The sequence below is a fragment of the Eublepharis macularius genome, chromosome 13 (assembly GCF_028583425.1).
Source record: "Eublepharis macularius isolate TG4126 chromosome 13, MPM_Emac_v1.0, whole genome shotgun sequence".
In the NCBI taxonomy this organism is placed as follows: domain Eukaryota; kingdom Metazoa; phylum Chordata; class Lepidosauria; order Squamata; family Eublepharidae; genus Eublepharis; species Eublepharis macularius.
The window spans coordinates 5,595,712-5,613,722 of NC_072802.1; the positions used below are offsets into that span (position 1 = coordinate 5,595,712).

General features: G+C 45.3%; 1 protein-coding gene across 1 annotated transcript in view; it reads right to left on the reverse strand.

Annotated features, from left to right (window-relative positions):
• The window catches only part of ATP7A (ATPase copper transporting alpha), a 57,365-nt gene that overhangs the window by 6,720 nt on the left and 32,634 nt on the right, over window positions 1-18,011 (reverse strand). The window contains exons 7-19 of the mRNA XM_054996003.1: window positions 17,269-17,430; window positions 15,884-15,960; window positions 15,389-15,614; window positions 13,371-13,604; window positions 11,443-11,534; window positions 10,188-10,315; window positions 9,856-10,010; window positions 9,323-9,457; window positions 7,535-7,729; window positions 7,188-7,370; window positions 6,345-6,555; window positions 5,506-5,652; window positions 5,099-5,241 (exon numbers count right to left, since the gene is read on the reverse strand). Of these exons, the coding sequence (XP_054851978.1) occupies window positions 5,099-5,241; window positions 5,506-5,652; window positions 6,345-6,555; window positions 7,188-7,370; window positions 7,535-7,729; window positions 9,323-9,457; window positions 9,856-10,010; window positions 10,188-10,315; window positions 11,443-11,534; window positions 13,371-13,604; window positions 15,389-15,614; window positions 15,884-15,960; window positions 17,269-17,430 (2,088 nt within the window). The remainder of the gene's footprint in view (window positions 1-5,098; window positions 5,242-5,505; window positions 5,653-6,344; window positions 6,556-7,187; window positions 7,371-7,534; window positions 7,730-9,322; window positions 9,458-9,855; window positions 10,011-10,187; window positions 10,316-11,442; window positions 11,535-13,370; window positions 13,605-15,388; window positions 15,615-15,883; window positions 15,961-17,268; window positions 17,431-18,011) is intronic.

Consider the following 18,011-nt stretch of genomic DNA (forward strand, 5'->3'; position numbering starts at 1 on the left):
CTTGCTGCTAATTCCCCCCACAATTCTCTTATTGTAAGGAGACCAATTCAGGTAACGGCTCCTCCTGGCTTTACCTTATACCTCAGGAGGGTTCTGGTCACAACCAATATTTTTATTTCCATTCACACAGAACTTCTGGTGTTTTCTACTTTATCCAAGATTTTACCTCAAGGACACCTTCCCTCTTGTGTTAGTGTGACCTTTACACTGCTACCTCCCTCAAAGGGTTTTCACTGCCACTGAAAGCTTTCACTTTAGACCTCCTCAGTTTAAACCGATAATATAGGAAGGCTTGTTATAGATGGTAGTTTTATAGAATGGTCAGAGTATAAGGGGGATTGTGAGGTTAAAAAGGGATCTTTTTGCTTAAACAAAAGTAGAATTTATTTATAAGAACTTAAGTGTGATGGCTGCAGTGTTTTGATAAGTGTATTGGTTTCAGAATAGTCCTTACATTGCTGGGTTTCAAAAATAATTGTATCTTCTTAAAGGTGTATACACGGACTCAGTCTCACAGACTAATTTTTCACAGAGGTCTTCACTAACAGACTAAATTCTCATTTCATCCACAGAGACACAGATTCACTCAGGCCTTTTCATACAGCTTGCCTGACAGAGAGAGAACAATCTCTCTCTCATATATATACAAAAACTTACACGCACAGTTTGCCTGACTTAGACAGAAATAGGCTCTCAGGCTTCTACGCAGTTCTCCTGATTTAGCCAGAATCCTTATTCTGAGATATACAAAGGCTGACTTAATCAGAATCTCCTGGCTGGTTAATGTTCTTGTAGCAAGACACAGACTCTCTCAGTTTTCACAGTCTGCCTATTTTGAGCAGATTGTACACTTTTTCTCAGCACTGACTAGAAAATGCAGTTCACTCTGCGCCCTTCGGTACAGCTGCTGTCTATCAGAGCAGAATTCATTCACCCATCCAATCCCCTCCTTTCCTCATGCATTCAAACTTACATTAACAAATATTTTAAAACTTCATTAGCAAGCAGAAATAAAATACTCAAAACTATTTAGATGCAAAACATCACACCAAGTAAAAATGCTAACATACGTATCTGGACACTGTACATTCACATGTGCTCATTGAGAAAGAGCACATCTGTCCATCAAGAGGAAATTGTACACATTGGGGATGATCCTACCACTCCACTGGCCAATGTTTACTTATCTACCAAAATATTTATACTCCACCTTTCCTTTTGGCTCAGGTTTGAAGCCTTCCTCCAATCCAAAGAGACTTCCTCCAAAATTACGTAGCTCTTCAATTGGAAGAGTCACTTTGGCTGGAGCGAGTCCCTTTCAAGGATGGTTGGATTCACCCCATTACCTAGTTAATATACATACGCTACAACAGGGTTTTTTTGGGGGGGGAGCGGTTGCAGACTGAGAACTGCTCCAAAGTGAAAAGGTGTTTCAGGTTCGCTGCCCAGTTGACAGCACTGTCCATCTTCTTCAAGTCATGTGATCATAACCAGAACCATCAGGGCACCAGTTCTGCCCCAAATGACATCCAGAAGGTGAAATCTCACTGTAACACCAACATTATTCTAGGCAACTACAGATTCAGAGAGGTTTTTCATCTCTTTTGCTAAAAGCCTTTCATGCTGAAGTTCTATTTCTGTCTTGTTAATGTTATTCATGACAGTATATCCATATTCTTCTTCTATATCAGTCTCACCACAAATAGCGTGCATTAACTCAGAGATCCCTAACCTTGCTGAGTCTGTGGAAACTGCTGAAGTTTCAAGAATAGAAGTGACTGCTACCACAAAACGGTTGTCATGGGGACAGGGCCAGTCACAACAGATTGGAAGTCTTCAAGCCAAGTGTCCTCTGGTGACAGAGCAGCTATTTCTGAAGGGATGCTTCCTGCGGACACAAAGTTAATGCTTTCTAGACTCTTCTGAAGACTCTCCTGCTCCAGTGAGATGGAAGAAAGCAACAACTGGCTCTGTGCTTTGGAGAAGAGATGCTTTGGGCGCCAGGAGCCATACGGTTGCGTGCCATGGCTGCCACAGGTATTGTGTTGGGGGTCACTGCACTAACTGACTGCACGCTGTCAAAAGGGACGCATTGCCACTTTCAAACATGGCATTTGGCTTCTGTTGCGATCACAAGAAGAGCTTCCACTCCCTCACCTTTACTGTCATTCTCCGAGTGTTTGTAGTCCCACTATGTTTTCCCATCTTCATCCTTTATGCTCAACAACAATTTATTTTGGAAAGGAACCCACCAGTACAGTTTTATTTCAATTACACACAAGAGTTCACAAGTAAATAGAGGGTCCAAGCTGAACATCAAAACATCTTTTAAAATCAAATATATATAAAGTAAAACAAACAATTCAGTAAAAACTCATGAACACAAACATGGTAATGAAGGAGCAGGGCTAATAACAACAAAGGCTTCATCTGCAGGCAGAAGGTAACAAGAGAGAGAGAGAGACGGGCAAATCAACCTGGGGAGGTAAGTTCAAAATTTTGGTGCAACGACTGGGAAGGCCCTTTCTTGGGCTGCCGCCAGTCTCGTCTCCTATTGCCAAAGCAAGGCCCCCGAAGATGACTGGAGTGAACGGGTAGGTCCGTATGGGAGAAGGCAATCCCTTAAGATAGGCTGGCCTCAATTTGTACAGAGCTTTGAAGGTCAGTACCAGCACCTTGAATTGGGCCCAGAAGCAAGTAGGGAGCCAGAGCAGATGGAACAAGGCTAGAGTGATACGGTCCCTACAACCCACTCGGTCAACATTCCAGCCACAGCATTCTGCACCAACGGCAGCTTCTGGACCCACCACAAGGGGGCAGCTAATGTGGATGTCACCAGGGCATAACACACAGTGGCAAGGTCCTTCCCACCCACAAAGGGCCACAGCTGGCTCACCAGCTGAAGCTGCTGAAAGCCACCTGGTCACTGCTGACACCTGCTATCCAACTTAAGGCCCGAGTCCACCAGCCCCTGCTACTTTAGGGGGAGGTTCAATTCCGTTTATAGAAACAGAACTGGAAGGGACCCCAAGGGTTATCTAGTCCAGTGCCCTGAACAATGCAGGGAATTCGCAGCTATCTTCCCACCCCCTCACCTCCCCCAGTGACCCCTTGCTCTATGCCCAGAGGAAGGCAAACCACCTCCAGGATCCCTGGCTGATCTGGCCTGGATGAAAATGCCTTCCTGAGTCCAAAGTGGCGATCAGCATCACTCTAAGCATATCAGAAAGCGCCACGCGAGTCCCTTCCTGCACTCCCTCTCCTGATATGTGTACATTCATATTAAGTCAGAACAAAAGATATCTCATTTCCTGAGCCAAACCTTCCCCCCACCAGTAGCTCCTCTGTTTTGCCGGGATCGAATTTCAGCTTGTTAGTCCTCAGCTACCCCAAAACTGCCTCCAGGCACCTGTCCAGAGTTTCCACAGCCTCCCTGGGATTCTGCTGGAAGTGCAAAATAGAGCTGAGTGTCACCTGCGTACTGGAAGCAACTCAGGGCAAACCTTTAGATGACCTCTCCCAGTGGCTTTACGTAGATGTTGAAAAGCATAGGAGACAAGACAGAACTTTGTGCAACCCCATAGGCCAGAGGTGAAGGGGACTGAAAACACTGCATAACAGTGTCTCCCAGCCCCAAACCCAAAAGGCAGTTCCCAGAAGGACACCATGATTGATAGGTGTTAAAAGCCACCGAGAGGTCCAGGAGAATTAACAGAATCGCACTCCCCTCGCCCATCTCCTAGCATAGGTCATCTACCAGGGCAATCAAGGTCATTTCAGTCCCATAACAAGGCCTGAAATCAGGCTGCAACGTACCCAAACAATCTGTTTCATTCAAGAATCCCCAAAGTTACCCAACCACCACTTGTTCAATTACCCTGCTCAAGAATGGCGCATTTGAGACTAGATTGTAGTTATTCAGCTCTCTTGGGTTCAGAGTGGGTTTCTTTAGGAGTGGCACACCATGACCTGCTCCAAGGCAGGGGAGACCACCTTCCTTTCATCACTATGAGTTCCAGTTGGTTGGTTATGCCCAGGCTTTTTTTTCTGGGAAAAGAGGTGGTGGAACTCAGTGGGTTGCCCCCAGAGAAAATGGTCCCATGGCTAGTGGCCCCGCCCCTGATCTCCAGGCAGAGAGGAGTTTAGGAGCCAAAACACACGTTAAGAAATACCTAGGTTCAGCACGTGTTCTCTTACCTCAAGGTTTGCCGGGATCTGTAGGCATCCTGGAAGCTTAAAGTTTAGCATTTACAGAGCAGCAAAAAGGGGAAGGGAAATACAGGCGCCTGTATTTTAAGCTTTAAGCTTCCAGGACGCCTTTAAGCTTCCAGGACGCTTACAGATCCTTTAAGCTTCCAGGACTTTAAGCTTCCAGGACGCCTACAGATCTTTAAGCTTCCAGGACGCCTACTTTAAGCTTCCAGGACGCCTACAGATCCCAGCAAACCTTGAGGTAAGAGAACACGTGCTGAACCTAGGTATTTCTTAACGTGTGTTTTGGCTCTAAATGGCCCTCTGCGCCGCTGAGAGGCGGGGAGGGCAATCTCAACTCCCCTCTGTCTGGAGATCAGGGGGCGGGGCCACCAGCCACAGGACCATTTTCAAGAGGTTCCGGAACTCTGTTCTACTGCATTCCTGCTGAAAAAACGCCCTGGTTATGCCAGATTCATGCACTGCAGAGCCATCCAAATATCACTTTTGTGTGTTTATTGATCCATTTTCCTCAGTATAAAAACTTATTCTTGGATTTATTGTTTGATAAACTACTCAGCAGATTATTCTGATAACTGAGAGAAAAATTACTTGGGCTTCATACTGGCTACCAAAGCACTATTTAACCAAGGAAACAACAGAACAAATTCACAAATTTATTACATTTCGAAGGCTAATTATCATTTGGCTAAGCAGTGTGGAGCAAATGTCACCACACTCCACTGTCCATCTGCTTCTTTTTTTTATGTCACACACTCCTAACACCTACAGTAACTACTCTGAGTGTAGTATTTACACTTTCAGCCTAGCCAGTTTTTGGACAGTTAACTGTTACGCTGCTGGCTGAAGTGCACGGCAGGCTAATGTCAGCAATTTAGCAGTTTACCTGGGAAGCAATAGATCGAGCTGTTCTGCTATTGTCACCAGTCATCAGAACAACTTCCAAGCCCATCGTCTTCAAGGTGCGGACGGCGAGTGCTGCTTCTCGTTTCACAGTATCAGCAATCGCTACCAAGCCACATAGCTCCCCTAGACAGACATCATCAACAATTCCATTAGTTCTCCTCCACTGCCAGAGGGACATGGAGAACTTCTCTGCTTAGAACAACACTTGGATTCCTTCAACGATTCTGTTTTCCTTCCTGTATCTCACAGCGGCAGGCCCAAAATTAAAACCATCTCACCCTAATAACTGCCCTGGTGTAACCTTTCCAGCTACACAAGTCAGCTACTTTCCTCACCCCTCTTCTTCATATGACATGTTCAGAACTGGAGACCAAGTGGCCAGCTTACCATCCACAGCCACCAGAACAGCAGTACGGCCTCTGCGTTCATGCTCAGTCATGGCATTATCAACTTCGTTTTTTAGAAGAAGACCATTCCTAGCCATCCATTCGCGATTGCCAATGAGAACAGAATACTTGTGAGCATTCCATGTCACTGAAAGGAGAACAGTATTTCCATTATCTAAACGTAAGTCTATTCAGTAACATGCACAACTGCCCATGAACACTAAACCTTTATTTGTGGCAAACACTCGTTATGCTGTCGAGTAATGCACACGCAGCATGCTTAGAACAAAGTTACATGAGTGAAAGTACCGTATGGAACAACTTCAGCTGACTGCATTACCTCAAGCTGAAGGAGAGGGAATTCACAGGTTTGAAATGGCACGCATTTTTTCCTAGCCTTCATTCCTGACAATGTAGTTTTCCACGTGCAGAGGACTTCTGTGGGAAGCAAGCCAATGCCCCCCTACAGTATGAAGGGTTTCCCCATATGAGCCTATTGTCTGAAAACTTGGATCTTAGTTTGCATTATTCCAATGGCTAGGCGCACAGTTCTTCCATCCTTGCACACCCATTGCTGCAACAGAGGTTTTACTTCATGCAGCTGATGAACTGAAAAGTTTCTACTACAAAAAACGGGTCAGTCATTAGGGTGCCATTTCTAACTAAGAATGAGGATGTGAATCTTGCTGCATACAAATATCTCAGGTCATGAAAGCCGTTCAATTCAAGTATGCACAACTCAAGCTAGCCTCCCAAGTAGAGAAGGGCTTCTACACTTTTACTATCACTAAAGTCAAATGCTTGCCTAGCTTTGCTTCATACACACACATCATCCCTTACCTGGTAACTCTTCATCAATAATCAAGGCAGGCTGCATTGATTCATCCACCTTCTCATCAATTTTCACAAGGGCTGCATTTCTGACATTGTTTTCTTCAATGCGCTCACTTCTGTGTAGCAAGGCATCAATATTTGAAACTTTACAACTAATGCCACAGCCTGGGACTACCTGAAAATCAGTACAAGTGCCAAGAACATCTGTGTCCAATGCCTAAAAAGGAGTAGTAGTTGTTAGATGCTGCCCAGGATTCAGAAACCCTACACTGATTAAACAAAGCTGTCCTGCAGAACAAATACAGCCAAATCAAAAGCTGTCATGCAAGTCGAAGGAATAAAATACAAAAATGTATGAAGCTGAAGGAAGACATATAAACTGCATGCATGTGAAGAAGGACTTCAGCAAAGTATACTGAGTTGGCTCCAAAGCACAGGGTTAGATCAGAGGTGGGCACACCGCCTCCTGGATTCATCCTCCCCCACTATAACAGTCCCTCAACCTGCTAACCATTGGTTGAGAACATTTGCCGCTGGACTGACGTATCAGGTAGCAAGGTGATGTGCCCTCAAAGTGCAATCACGTGGGAGAGAAGGGGGTGATCCAGGTCTCCACCCAGTTTCGAGGACTCTGACTTGGATGCTGGTGCTGGAAACGGAATGCCAACTCTGCCAACTTGCTGTCCTCAAAAGTGGGCAGAGATCCCAGAGGCAGGCAGCTTTCAGCCCAAAAGATCTGCTTATTCCTGGGCCAGGTTCTTGTAACTGTATGCTTACCACAGCAGGACATCCTTTGACAAGAACTCTTTTCTTACTCACCTTCAAAATGTTAAGGTAGATGTTATTTACCTGCTTGCAGTATTTTGTTACAGCTGTTGCCAGTGGGTGCTCGCTGTTGCTCTCTGCGGTCCCTATCAATGCCAAAATCTTAGTGCGAGGCATCCGGTTACTCTCCACAAGTATCTTGACCTGCATAACCACTGGAGCTCCGTGGGTGATAGTCCCTGTCTTATCAAAGACCACGACTTTAACCTGCAGCAGTGGACAACACGTCATTAATTGCTGAGAGGTCAAGCACATTTTCAGAGCATGCCCATTAAGTCTGAAATAAAGAGGAGACTGACATACTGCCAAAGAGATCATGACATTCCCTTTCGGCTCAAACGCGCCCCCCCCCTCCCAACCAGATTTCTTACCTTGTGTGCCATCTCCAATGGCTCTCCACCTTTGATCAAGATGCCATTTTGTGCTCCAACACCAGTGCCCACCATCACAGCTGTTGGGGTTGCTAATCCCAATGAACAAGGACAGGCAATGCACAGCACTGTAATGGAGGCTTGGAAAGCAAAGCGGATTATCACTTCTGTCTTGGAAATGCTCTTATTGTATCCCTGTTGAGGAAAGAAGATGATGAGTAGCTTAGAAAATGAACTGGAACATGTTCACAAGGGCTAGAAGGGCTGGCCCACGCACTTTTGCTCTATTTAGTCATTATGCCATGCCATGGATAAGGAAGCAGAGAAAGAGTCTGGTGACTGGCTGGCAAGCTTGAAGAAAAAACTATACCTTGGCACATTGTCTGAATTGCCAAACCATAACTATAGTCACTAAAGGTAAAAGTAAAGCACCACCAAGCAAGCACCAAGTCAGTGTCCCATGCAGGGACACTGCATCACGCCGTTTTCTTGGCAAACTTTTTGTTACCGGATGGTTTGCCATTGCCTTCCCCAGTCATCTACACTTTACCCCCAGGAAACTGGGAACTCATTTTACCGACCTCAGAAGGATGGAAGGCTCAGTCAACCTTGAGCTGGCTACCTGAACCCGGCTTCCGCCAGGATCGAACTCAGGTCATGAGCAGAGCTTGGGCTGCAATACTGCAGCTTACCACTCTGCGCCACGGGGCTCTTAAACTATAGTCACTACTCTAGCAATAAAAACTGCTGCTGCATGGAAACAAAAATGAACTTAGGACACTGAGTGTAGAGAGGACAGAAAATACAAAATAGATGAGAAGTTCTAAACCATGGTTGCCTATTGCATTTTTGACTGAATGGTGCTCATCCGAAAGCTTTCCATTTGTTTTTGGAGGGCAAAGGCAGAATAATTAGCATATTGCTACCCATCCTGAGTGGCTGAGATGGGGTGCAGCACAAAAAAAAGGATATGAAGCATCCGGCTTGCATGTTCAAAAATTAGACAATGTCAGAATGTACACAGTTTCTGCAAACATACATCCACTCCTTTGTGCATATAGCAATTATGTTCTTCTCCATTAAAATCAGGACCTGGTAATTCCTAAATCATGATCCCATAAATATAAAAATGGCATATAATTTACATATTATACAATGTATACATTCATAGAAAGTAAGTATACAAGATACACACTTATAAAAACGTGGCCAAAACCAGAAAGTTAGTTCAACTACCCCTCTGGTACAGCCGGCTCCTGACATCTCAAGGCAGGCAGAAGGGAAGGAGGCACTCAAGGGAGACCCCAGCTGGCAGCGTCAGCTGTCAGAAGCCCAGTAATGGCTGGAAACATCAGTACCCACCACCCAGCTGGAAAGGCAGGTGTGTGTGTTCCTCAAGACACAGGATATTGTGGAGGGGGCTTGCCCTCTGGGATGCCAATTCACTGCACATTCTGGATATCCCAGTGTTGGATAAGAAAGTTTTCACAATACGTTTTTAAAGAAAACTGGATCACTGCCTGATAGTACAAGCAAGATTGTCAATTCCTAAAAATAACAGATGAAAAAAAGGGAGCAAGTCTAGTTGCAGTATCTGAACATAATCTCACATGGTTGATGACGTGCTATTATCGCAACACACAGGTTGGAGAACTGAAGGCATACTGAGACTGTACAACAGACACTATAAATATTCAAGCAAGGCAAGACTGTTTAACAGATCTTTATCACAAAAAAATCTCATTATCACCACAAACATTTACAGAAGATTAACTAGTAGTTACTTACAAGAAAATAGGTTTCCACAATATCAAAATTGACAAATCCAATCACTATCCAGGCAAAAAGTGTGACCACAGAAACACCAACAATAAAAGGAACGAAGTAGCCACTAAGTTTGTCTGCAAACTGCTGAATCGGGGCCTAAAATGAAAAAAAAGAAAGAAAGAAAGATATAATCCATTCTTCCAAGTCCTCTGTGGTATGAGGAACTCGGAGAGCCTCTTTCTGCAGACGAATGATTTTTATTTCCCTTTTATGCAGTATTGTCCGTACAGGACTTGAAGCACCCAACCTGAATGGATTTGCTGCTGGCATGCCAAGCAGCGGGAACAGGCGGACGGGGGACAAAGAACGGCGAGGATTCTGACCCACCCACTCCCGAGGGCGACTTGGTGCGGTACTCAAGTGTGCATCGATGCGGGAGGGAATTAAACACATCGTTAAAATCTAAGCCACGTATTTGCTATCCTGAATCTTGGGGGGGAAACCCAGATGGAAGCTTTACTTGCTCGTTTGTTAACGTCCTTTCTCGGAAGTACCTTTGAGGTCTGTGCTTCTTCCACAAGTTTAACAATCTGGGAGAGGGTCGTGTCAGCTCCGACATGGGTTGCAGAGATCAGCAGGGACCCGTTCTGGTTAATGGAACCGGCAATGACGGCACTGCCAGGCTTCTTATTCGCAGGCATTGCTTCACCTGGGCAAAACGAAGACCAACAAAGCAGGAGCAGGGGGGGGTCAGTTCCCAAAATGTGTGCATTTTCCTGCCTCTCCCACATCCCAAGCCTTAGCTATTAACACATAAACACACAGCAGGGAAAGCAAGCCATTTCCCCAGCATTCCCGGAACTAAGTATAAAGCGAGTCCGCTTGCCTGTGATGAGTGATTCATCCACCCTAGACTGTCCCTCAATAACACGACCATCGACTGGAAATTTGCCTCCTGGGACCACTCTGACAATGTCTCCACGCTGAACCAGTTCAACATCAACTTGCTCTTCACTGAGAAAACAAGGTAAAAACAGGATCTAGTTAATGATGTCAGCAAGGCATTTCTTATTGCTCAATTTTTGCACATTCTATTCCTCTCCCTCTTCAAATGCGTCTTTGATACCTACCTCTGCTATGGAACTTTTGGCCTAATTTGTTAGTCCTAACTGAAAAGAAGGCCATGTATACATAACTGCTGCTCTTTGTTTTCTCTCCCCATAATTTAGAGAGCAAGGTGACCAGGGCAGGGATCTGTCTTCTACATCAGTGGTTCCCAACCTTTCGGATATGATGACCCACAAGCTCAAATTTATTTGGTACAGTGACCCATCCAAGGTCGACCCAAGGCTTTCTGAACCTCTAGGCGAAGTATGATCTTGGTGCCCATCTAGTCCAGCAATTCCATTTGCTACAGTGGCCAGCCAAGTTCCTGAGAAACCAACAAACATCACATCCTACTATGAACCCCAGGCAAGTGGCATTCCAAAGTACACAACCTTGCATATGAGGGCTACACTCCAGCCTGTGACTGCCCTCTTCTTCTCCATTACTCCCTCTAATTTGCTTAAAGATTCTAAAAAACTCAATCTAGTAACTATCAGGACACATTTTATTTCATTCTTTAAGCAATCAACACGCACATGCAGTGAAGAAAATATCAACTAATGTGTGACATGGAAGATATTATTTCCAAGGTCAGGTCTTAGTTTCCAAAATACAGATCAAAGCCTTTCCTCAAATTAAGCACTGAAGTTGGTTTTTACAGGAGCCACTTCACACATAATCTTCATACAGCACTATTATTCTATAGAGGAAAGTGTGTATAACTGTAAAGTTACTAGTTGCCTGATGGCTCTCCCCCCGCCATTATTGTTGCAAAGAAAGAGGGAGGTGAAAATGGGGAAAGTTTGGCAAGGAGGAAGAGGAGAGAGCGATGCGGAGGGCGGGGGTGGCCATTAGGGAGGGAGAGCTGGCCAACAGCCCACTTTCAGAGGCTTTGCAACTTCTGCGTCTGAATCCACAGGCTGAGAAACACTGTCCTATGTTATGCCGCAATGCGCCAGAAAGACAGAACATCATGATGCATGAGCCTTGGCTTCATTCCTTAATTAAAACTTTAAAAGTCAAAAGCATAATACCTCACAAGGTTGTTGTCTGGGCCTAAAGTAACAATAGTCGCTTCTGTTGCTTGTAGAGAAATTAATTTTGCAAGGGCTTCTGATGTTTTTCCCTACAAAAACATTGGAGTTACATATACATTCAAATAGCATTTAAGAATTACTACAAGCTATGAAATTAACTATTAACTGCAACCTAGCCTGGAAAGATACCTTATAGATTTTAACTATGTTATGAGCAAGTGCACTCCTCCTTCTGTTATCTATTTTGGGAGCAAAGACAGACACACTCTGTAAGGTTTGGTGGCATTTATTTCCAGGGCAGTAAATACATGTTTAAACAACTTCTATCTCACTTAGAATGGCATGTCTCTTTGCCCTTGGATTCCTACAAGCAGCTGCTGTATCTGGCAGATAAATAGCTCAAGACAATCATTAGGATCAACAGAAAAAGTTACATTTTTCTAAGCCCTAATGGGAGGAGCATTAAAACTGGCTAAGACCACGAGAGCCACAATTCGTTTCCAGATCTTTGACTGTCTAAGGATCTGCCAGTTGAATCTTCACTGCAAGAGTCCACGACTGCATTAGTCGCAGCCCAAAACTTTCTTTGTTAGGAATAAAGCCTGATTCCCAATACCCAGCATATATAGACATTTAAGCAGAGCCCCATTCCCACCACCCAATCCCCCTTCTATCTACAGCGAATGTGGGAAAGAATCTAGCTACAGTAGATATCTACAGGAATGCGAGTTAAGAGAATGGTTTTTTATAAAGTCTAGAATATCAAGGTTATGTATCTATGGCAATGGCTTTTTTCTTGCTAAAAGTTCAACATAGACAGATAAGCTTCTCTGCCTGCTTTCCCAGGCTGTGTCAGCTAACAAGATCTTTACACACAAAATTTTACACAGCATGTCAATAAATATCAAGCCCCAGCATAACAGTTAACATTAAGTCCCTAAAGTATGGGACTTAATGTTACAAGTATGAAGTTTGTAAAGTATAGTTTATGGCAGGGGCCATGACCCTGACAGACTGATACCAAAGGAATGGGGGGGGGGGCACACAGATCAAGCAATAAAACACTCTAATTTGGTGCTTCCTTATTACAAAATTGGGGAGGTATATAAACATCAGGGTAAATTCTGCATGGCTGGATTAAATTAGAACTGAAAGAGCAATCAATAGAAGTTATATAAACAGTGTGCTTTTTAGGTTCAAGGAATGTAAAATAAGACAATGGCAGTCCTCCTCTGGGCCTTCTTTTTGCCTGAAAGCTGGGACAGAAAATGAAAGAAAAACAATCAGGGAAATCAACAAACTTGGTATACCAGATCTCCTAAAGGAGGGTAACCTCATAGGATTTTTATTTCTGGTTTTAAGCAGTAGATTCAGGAGTCTTCCCCCTCTCCCATCCTGCAATATCCCAAGACATGACTTTGAGATTTTTCCCAGAGTTCCTTAAACCTGATTAAATGCCTAGTGTCCATTAACCTCAGTTTCTTGGACACAAACATTTGGGTACCTGACATGAGGCAGGAGAGAAGGCTGCAGAAGGTTATTCTGAGTACATACATACATGGCCAAGTTCATCAGGATCCAGGGACCTCAACGCCTGCCAGGCTAAATCTAAACATTTTTGGTGGAACTCAGAATTTAGATCACTCAGGAAAAGGCTACTAATTAAGATCACTCAATAATGCCTTGTAGTTGAATCAGCGATGAGACATCTGAATGCGGAGGACTGATTTTAGCCACCATTTCCCCACCATTAACGGAAGTTAGTTTGTCATCCGATGTCTTAAGCTTCACCAACATACACCGTTGGCTACAAGCATCATGTAACTGACTAAACTGCTAGGAGGGAGTGCTCGTACAAATAGTCTGGAAAGGCTTCAGCCCTTCCCTCCAAACCAGATACAAGAGCTGCTGCCTTTTCTGTTTACCTTTGCTACATGCTCCAGCCACCGCCCCAGTGCAATGAACACGAAAAGCATTGGCGGTGTATCAAAGAAGGTCACTGGATTGACCCTTGCCTTCTCAACCATGGCAACCAGAAGAACCACCAAAGAGTAGACAAAGGCAATGGTGGTTGCCAAAACAATCAGGACATCCATATTGGCAGTCCTATGCTTCAGGGCTCTGTATGCTTGGATGTAGAAATGCCAGCCTCCAAACAACTGTAAGGAGAACAACAGCAACAATTACATTTCAGTGCTAAACACAGAGTATCATGCACAAGTCACAACTATTCTTACGAAAGTCATTACAAATTAGACTGGAGAATTTGTGAGCGGCCTTTCTCCTCTGGTTTTCTGTCCAACCCTACACAATTACTGCAGCCTAAATCCACGGAAATCAATGGATCAGTACTCTGGAATATCTCTGCAAAGGATTGTATGGAAAGTGCAGATCCCACTTCTGCCCCGTCTTTCACTATAACAAGACAACCAGGCTCCTTCCATTAGCCCACCCAGCCCCTCCTCCTCAAATGACCTTTGGGCCAACCATCGTCCTCAAGTGGAGGGAAAGGGAAAGAGGCCATTCTCATTCAAAAACAACCACGTATACAGCTGTGTGCCACTGTTGCTGCTGACCTGTTGTGTGTCAGAAGCAGGGTTTATTCTTATTGTTGTAAACTTTGGGAGTTTTTTAAAGGTAAGTGTAAAGCACACATTTCACAAAATAAATTCCCAAACAGGAAATAATCAGGCATTACTATTTTCAGTTTTCAGTGGTGAGTGGGAGAATATGGGATCAGTACTCACTGCAACATTCTGGGAAAGGCATTTGCCAGGTTTTTCTTTGGTCGCCACAGCGTTGAGCACTGCAGTGCCTGGCTTTGACCCAAGGGGGGCATCAGGGATACTGCAGGACCCTGCTCTGTGGAAGGAGGGGAGGTATACATCACCCTGACACCCTCTCAGTCCACTCGCCGGCCTGCTCAACCTGCCCCAGCTGTCCCTCACACTGCTCTCCTTCTCCTTCTTCAACAGCCCTCCTCCTCCTCCTCGCTCGCGTCTTCTCTCCTTCTTCGTCATCCTTCTTCACTCCATCACTCCTCCTTCACAACAACCCCCCACACCCTGTGTGTGGACTTCCCTTTTATCCCTTCACCAATTCCCTGCTCCATCTGTCAGCCATGCCCCCTTCTGGCACTCTAGCCACGCCCTTGGCTGACTCAGAAAACTGCCCCTGGGTTTGCTCTGCAGGCTGTCCAGGGCAGTCATACCTGTTCCTTCTTGGCTGGCTGCCAAGCTTTCTCTAGGGAGCTGGCTGCTTGGGACAGGCACACCTGTGCCTTCTTGGCTGGCTGCCAAGCTTTCTCTAGGGAGCTGGCTACTTGGGGCAGGCACACCTGTGCCTTCTTGGCTGGCTGCCAAGCTTTTCCTGTAGAGTGCCTCAGGCAGCTCCAGCTGTGGCTGCTTGCCTTCCTGCACCACCTGGCTCTGGCTAATCCCTTCTAGCCTGCCTGCAGGTTGGGGCGTGGCTCTGTGGTGCCTTGACTGCCTACCCTCTACTGCTGGTAAGGTTTCTGTCTGGCTAGCTGCTGGCTGGCTGTCCCTGCTGCCTGTACCCTTTCCCTCTGGCCTGGCCTCCTCTTGGTTGTCCTCACTCTCCCTGCCTGGGTTCCTAGACTCCCACTGGAGGGTGGGGCTTGCTGGCCTCCATCTGCCCCTTCTAAGCCTCTGAGGCTTGGGAGCTTCTTTCCCTCCCTCCTGTGCTGGCAGGTTCTGGCCCGGGTGTCTGCTGGGGCATCTGTCTCCTGTCCCCTCCTCCTGGCAAATCCAGGGGCTGCGCCTCAGACCCCGGACAGGAATGATAACCAGGACAGATGTGTAACTAAGAGTTGTGTTTACAGATGGCCAGGAGTTTGGCAAACAACCCTTCAGTAAAATCAAAAGGAATTTAGCACAATCTGCAGACTGGGTATTTAAAACACCCTTTAAAACACTGTACTTGCCTGTACAGGGACACACAGTAGAAAGGAAAGCAAATTCATCACTGATAATCCAGGACAGATCTGGCGCTCCAGGAACATAGACGAATGATGCACTTCCATTTCCTCTTGAGTTGCATTTGTTTGCTTATCCATAGCTGACAAGTGATGGTCCATAACCATCATGTAAATCATTAGCCCCATTACAGGGATGCAGAAAATCAGGCTGATGACAAAAGATCGCTTCCATCTGACGACATGAAAGAAAAAGATGTGTGAAAACGTCACATCATGAGAAATTATGCAAACCTTGAAAGACAGGCTGTGGCTTTCACTGCACATTGGTGCTTTTATCATTGTTCTTGTGGCAAAAAGACATTTCAAATGTCATGTGGCGTAAACTGGACTGGGCTAAAGGCCACATGCAAATTCACTGCTGGAGAAGATCAAAACATTATGCTGTGCCCACACACAGTGCTTTGAATCTTATCAGATCAAAACAAGAGTTTCAAAACTTACTGCCTTATTTCTTGTTTGTGATCTAAGTGACTAGCAGATCTATCCTTCTTCACGAGGGAAGCTTTAAATCCTAAACTCTGCAAGAAGATCAAGAAAGTATTTTAGTATACAAGAGTTACTCAAACACCTTATCTCGAAAGTTGATGAGGTATGTAAGCTGGGCGTAGGAAGAAAAGATTCATTCAGAAAACAAGTATTTAGGCATTTGGTTTTAGTTTAGTTTATTCGGTGTTTAACCCACCCTCCCCACAAGTGGGCTCAGGATGGGGTACAACAGTCATAAAATACAATTACATAGCAGATTCTACAATAAAATTCAGCAATTAAAATTATATATATACAAAAACCTGATATACTTGGCTACACATTCCTGCCCCCAGCATACAAAGAGGAGACAGACAGACACACGAGCTGTACTTGAATACCGGAGACCGGTGGGAGGCTCAATGATGGCCCTGACGCTGGCCTCAACCGTAAGCCTGGTGGAACATCTTGCAGGCCCGCCGAAATGATACAAGATCTCCTGGTGGGCCCGAGTGTCCTCAGACAGAGAGTTCCACCAGGTTGGGGCCAGGACCGAAAAGGCCCTGGCCCAGGTCGAGGCTAAACGAGCCTCCCTAGGACTAGGGATCACCAGTAAGTTCTTACCCGCTGAACGAAGCGCTCTCTGGGGCACATACAGGGAGAGACGGTCCCTCAGGTATGCTGGTCCCAATCCGTTTAGAGCTTTAAAGGTTAAAACCAACACCTTGAAACGGATCCAGAATTCCACGGGGAGCCAATGAAGCTGCTGTAGGATTGGTGTAATATGTGTCCTGTATGGAACACCCATCACGACACGAGCAGCAGCGTTCTGGACCCGTTGTAGTTTCCGGATCAGACCCAAGGGAAGCCCTGCATAGAGTGAGTTACAGTAGTCCAGCCTGGAGCTGACCATTGCATGGATCACTGTCATTAGGTCCCGGGCTGAGAGATAGGGGGCAAGTTTCCTGGCTTGCCACAGGTGGAAAAAAGCAGTCCGGGCAACAGATGCAACTTGGGTCTCCATAGACAGGGAGGAATCCAAGACCACGCCAAGACTTTTAACTGATGAGACGGGCACCAACGGGGCCCCCCCAAAGGCTGGGAGATGGAACCTCGCATCCGACAGCCCAAGGCTGGTGAAAGATGTGTAAGCATCTATGGTACAATGTTAAAGATACATTGCATTTTACTGGTGCTCCTTCATATTACCTGCTCAGGGTATCCTATCTGCTCTAGTAACGCAATGGGCTCAACCAGCTCCAAGCTTCCAGCTCTGGGGACTGCTGATAACTGCGTTCCCTTTTGGGGAATTCATCTCTCCCAGTTATAAATACTTTTTACGAATGCTCAGAAAAACTTACCTCGATCATCTGTAAAATATCCCGAGGGCCAACAATCTCAGGATCATACTTAATATGGGCTTTGTTGGTTGCAAGAGCCACTGAGACGTACAGAATCCCTTTCATTTTCATAAGTGTGGATTCTATTTTATGAACACATGAGGCACATGTCATTCCTCTTACCTGTAACAACACAAATTCTTTTTGTTTGCTGAATGGAGCATTTTGACAAATAATTCTGCATACATTAACAGCAAAGCTGAGAACACAGAGGAGGCTGTTTTCCAAAATCAGAACAGCTCGTACTGACTTCACTGTTCTGATCTTATATTTGTTTATTGTACTGTTTTAATTTATATACTACCTCATGCACTGTGGTAGAAGAGTGGTGTGGTGTATGGTATGGTGTGGGGGTGTGTGTAATATAGAAACATAAACAGATGCATGCTTTAAGAACTGACACCCAGTTGGCCAGCAGAGAGCACTGTGGATCATTCTAGTCAACATAAATTGCATTAACAGGACAGGGAAAGGTACATTTGCAATCTACAGAGCTAAAATAGCTGGCATGCCCAACGTGCATGCACTTTCTATGGAAAAGCTGTATGTTAGGGACAACCGGGGCACACTTCTGCCTATGTTGCTTCCACAGTGTCACTGATGCCAGCAACTCCTATAACCTCTCAACAGAGAAAGGAAGGCTTCTTCTATTGCGAATCATACTAGATGTGGCAGCTTCCTTGTGTCCAACATGGGAACGTTGC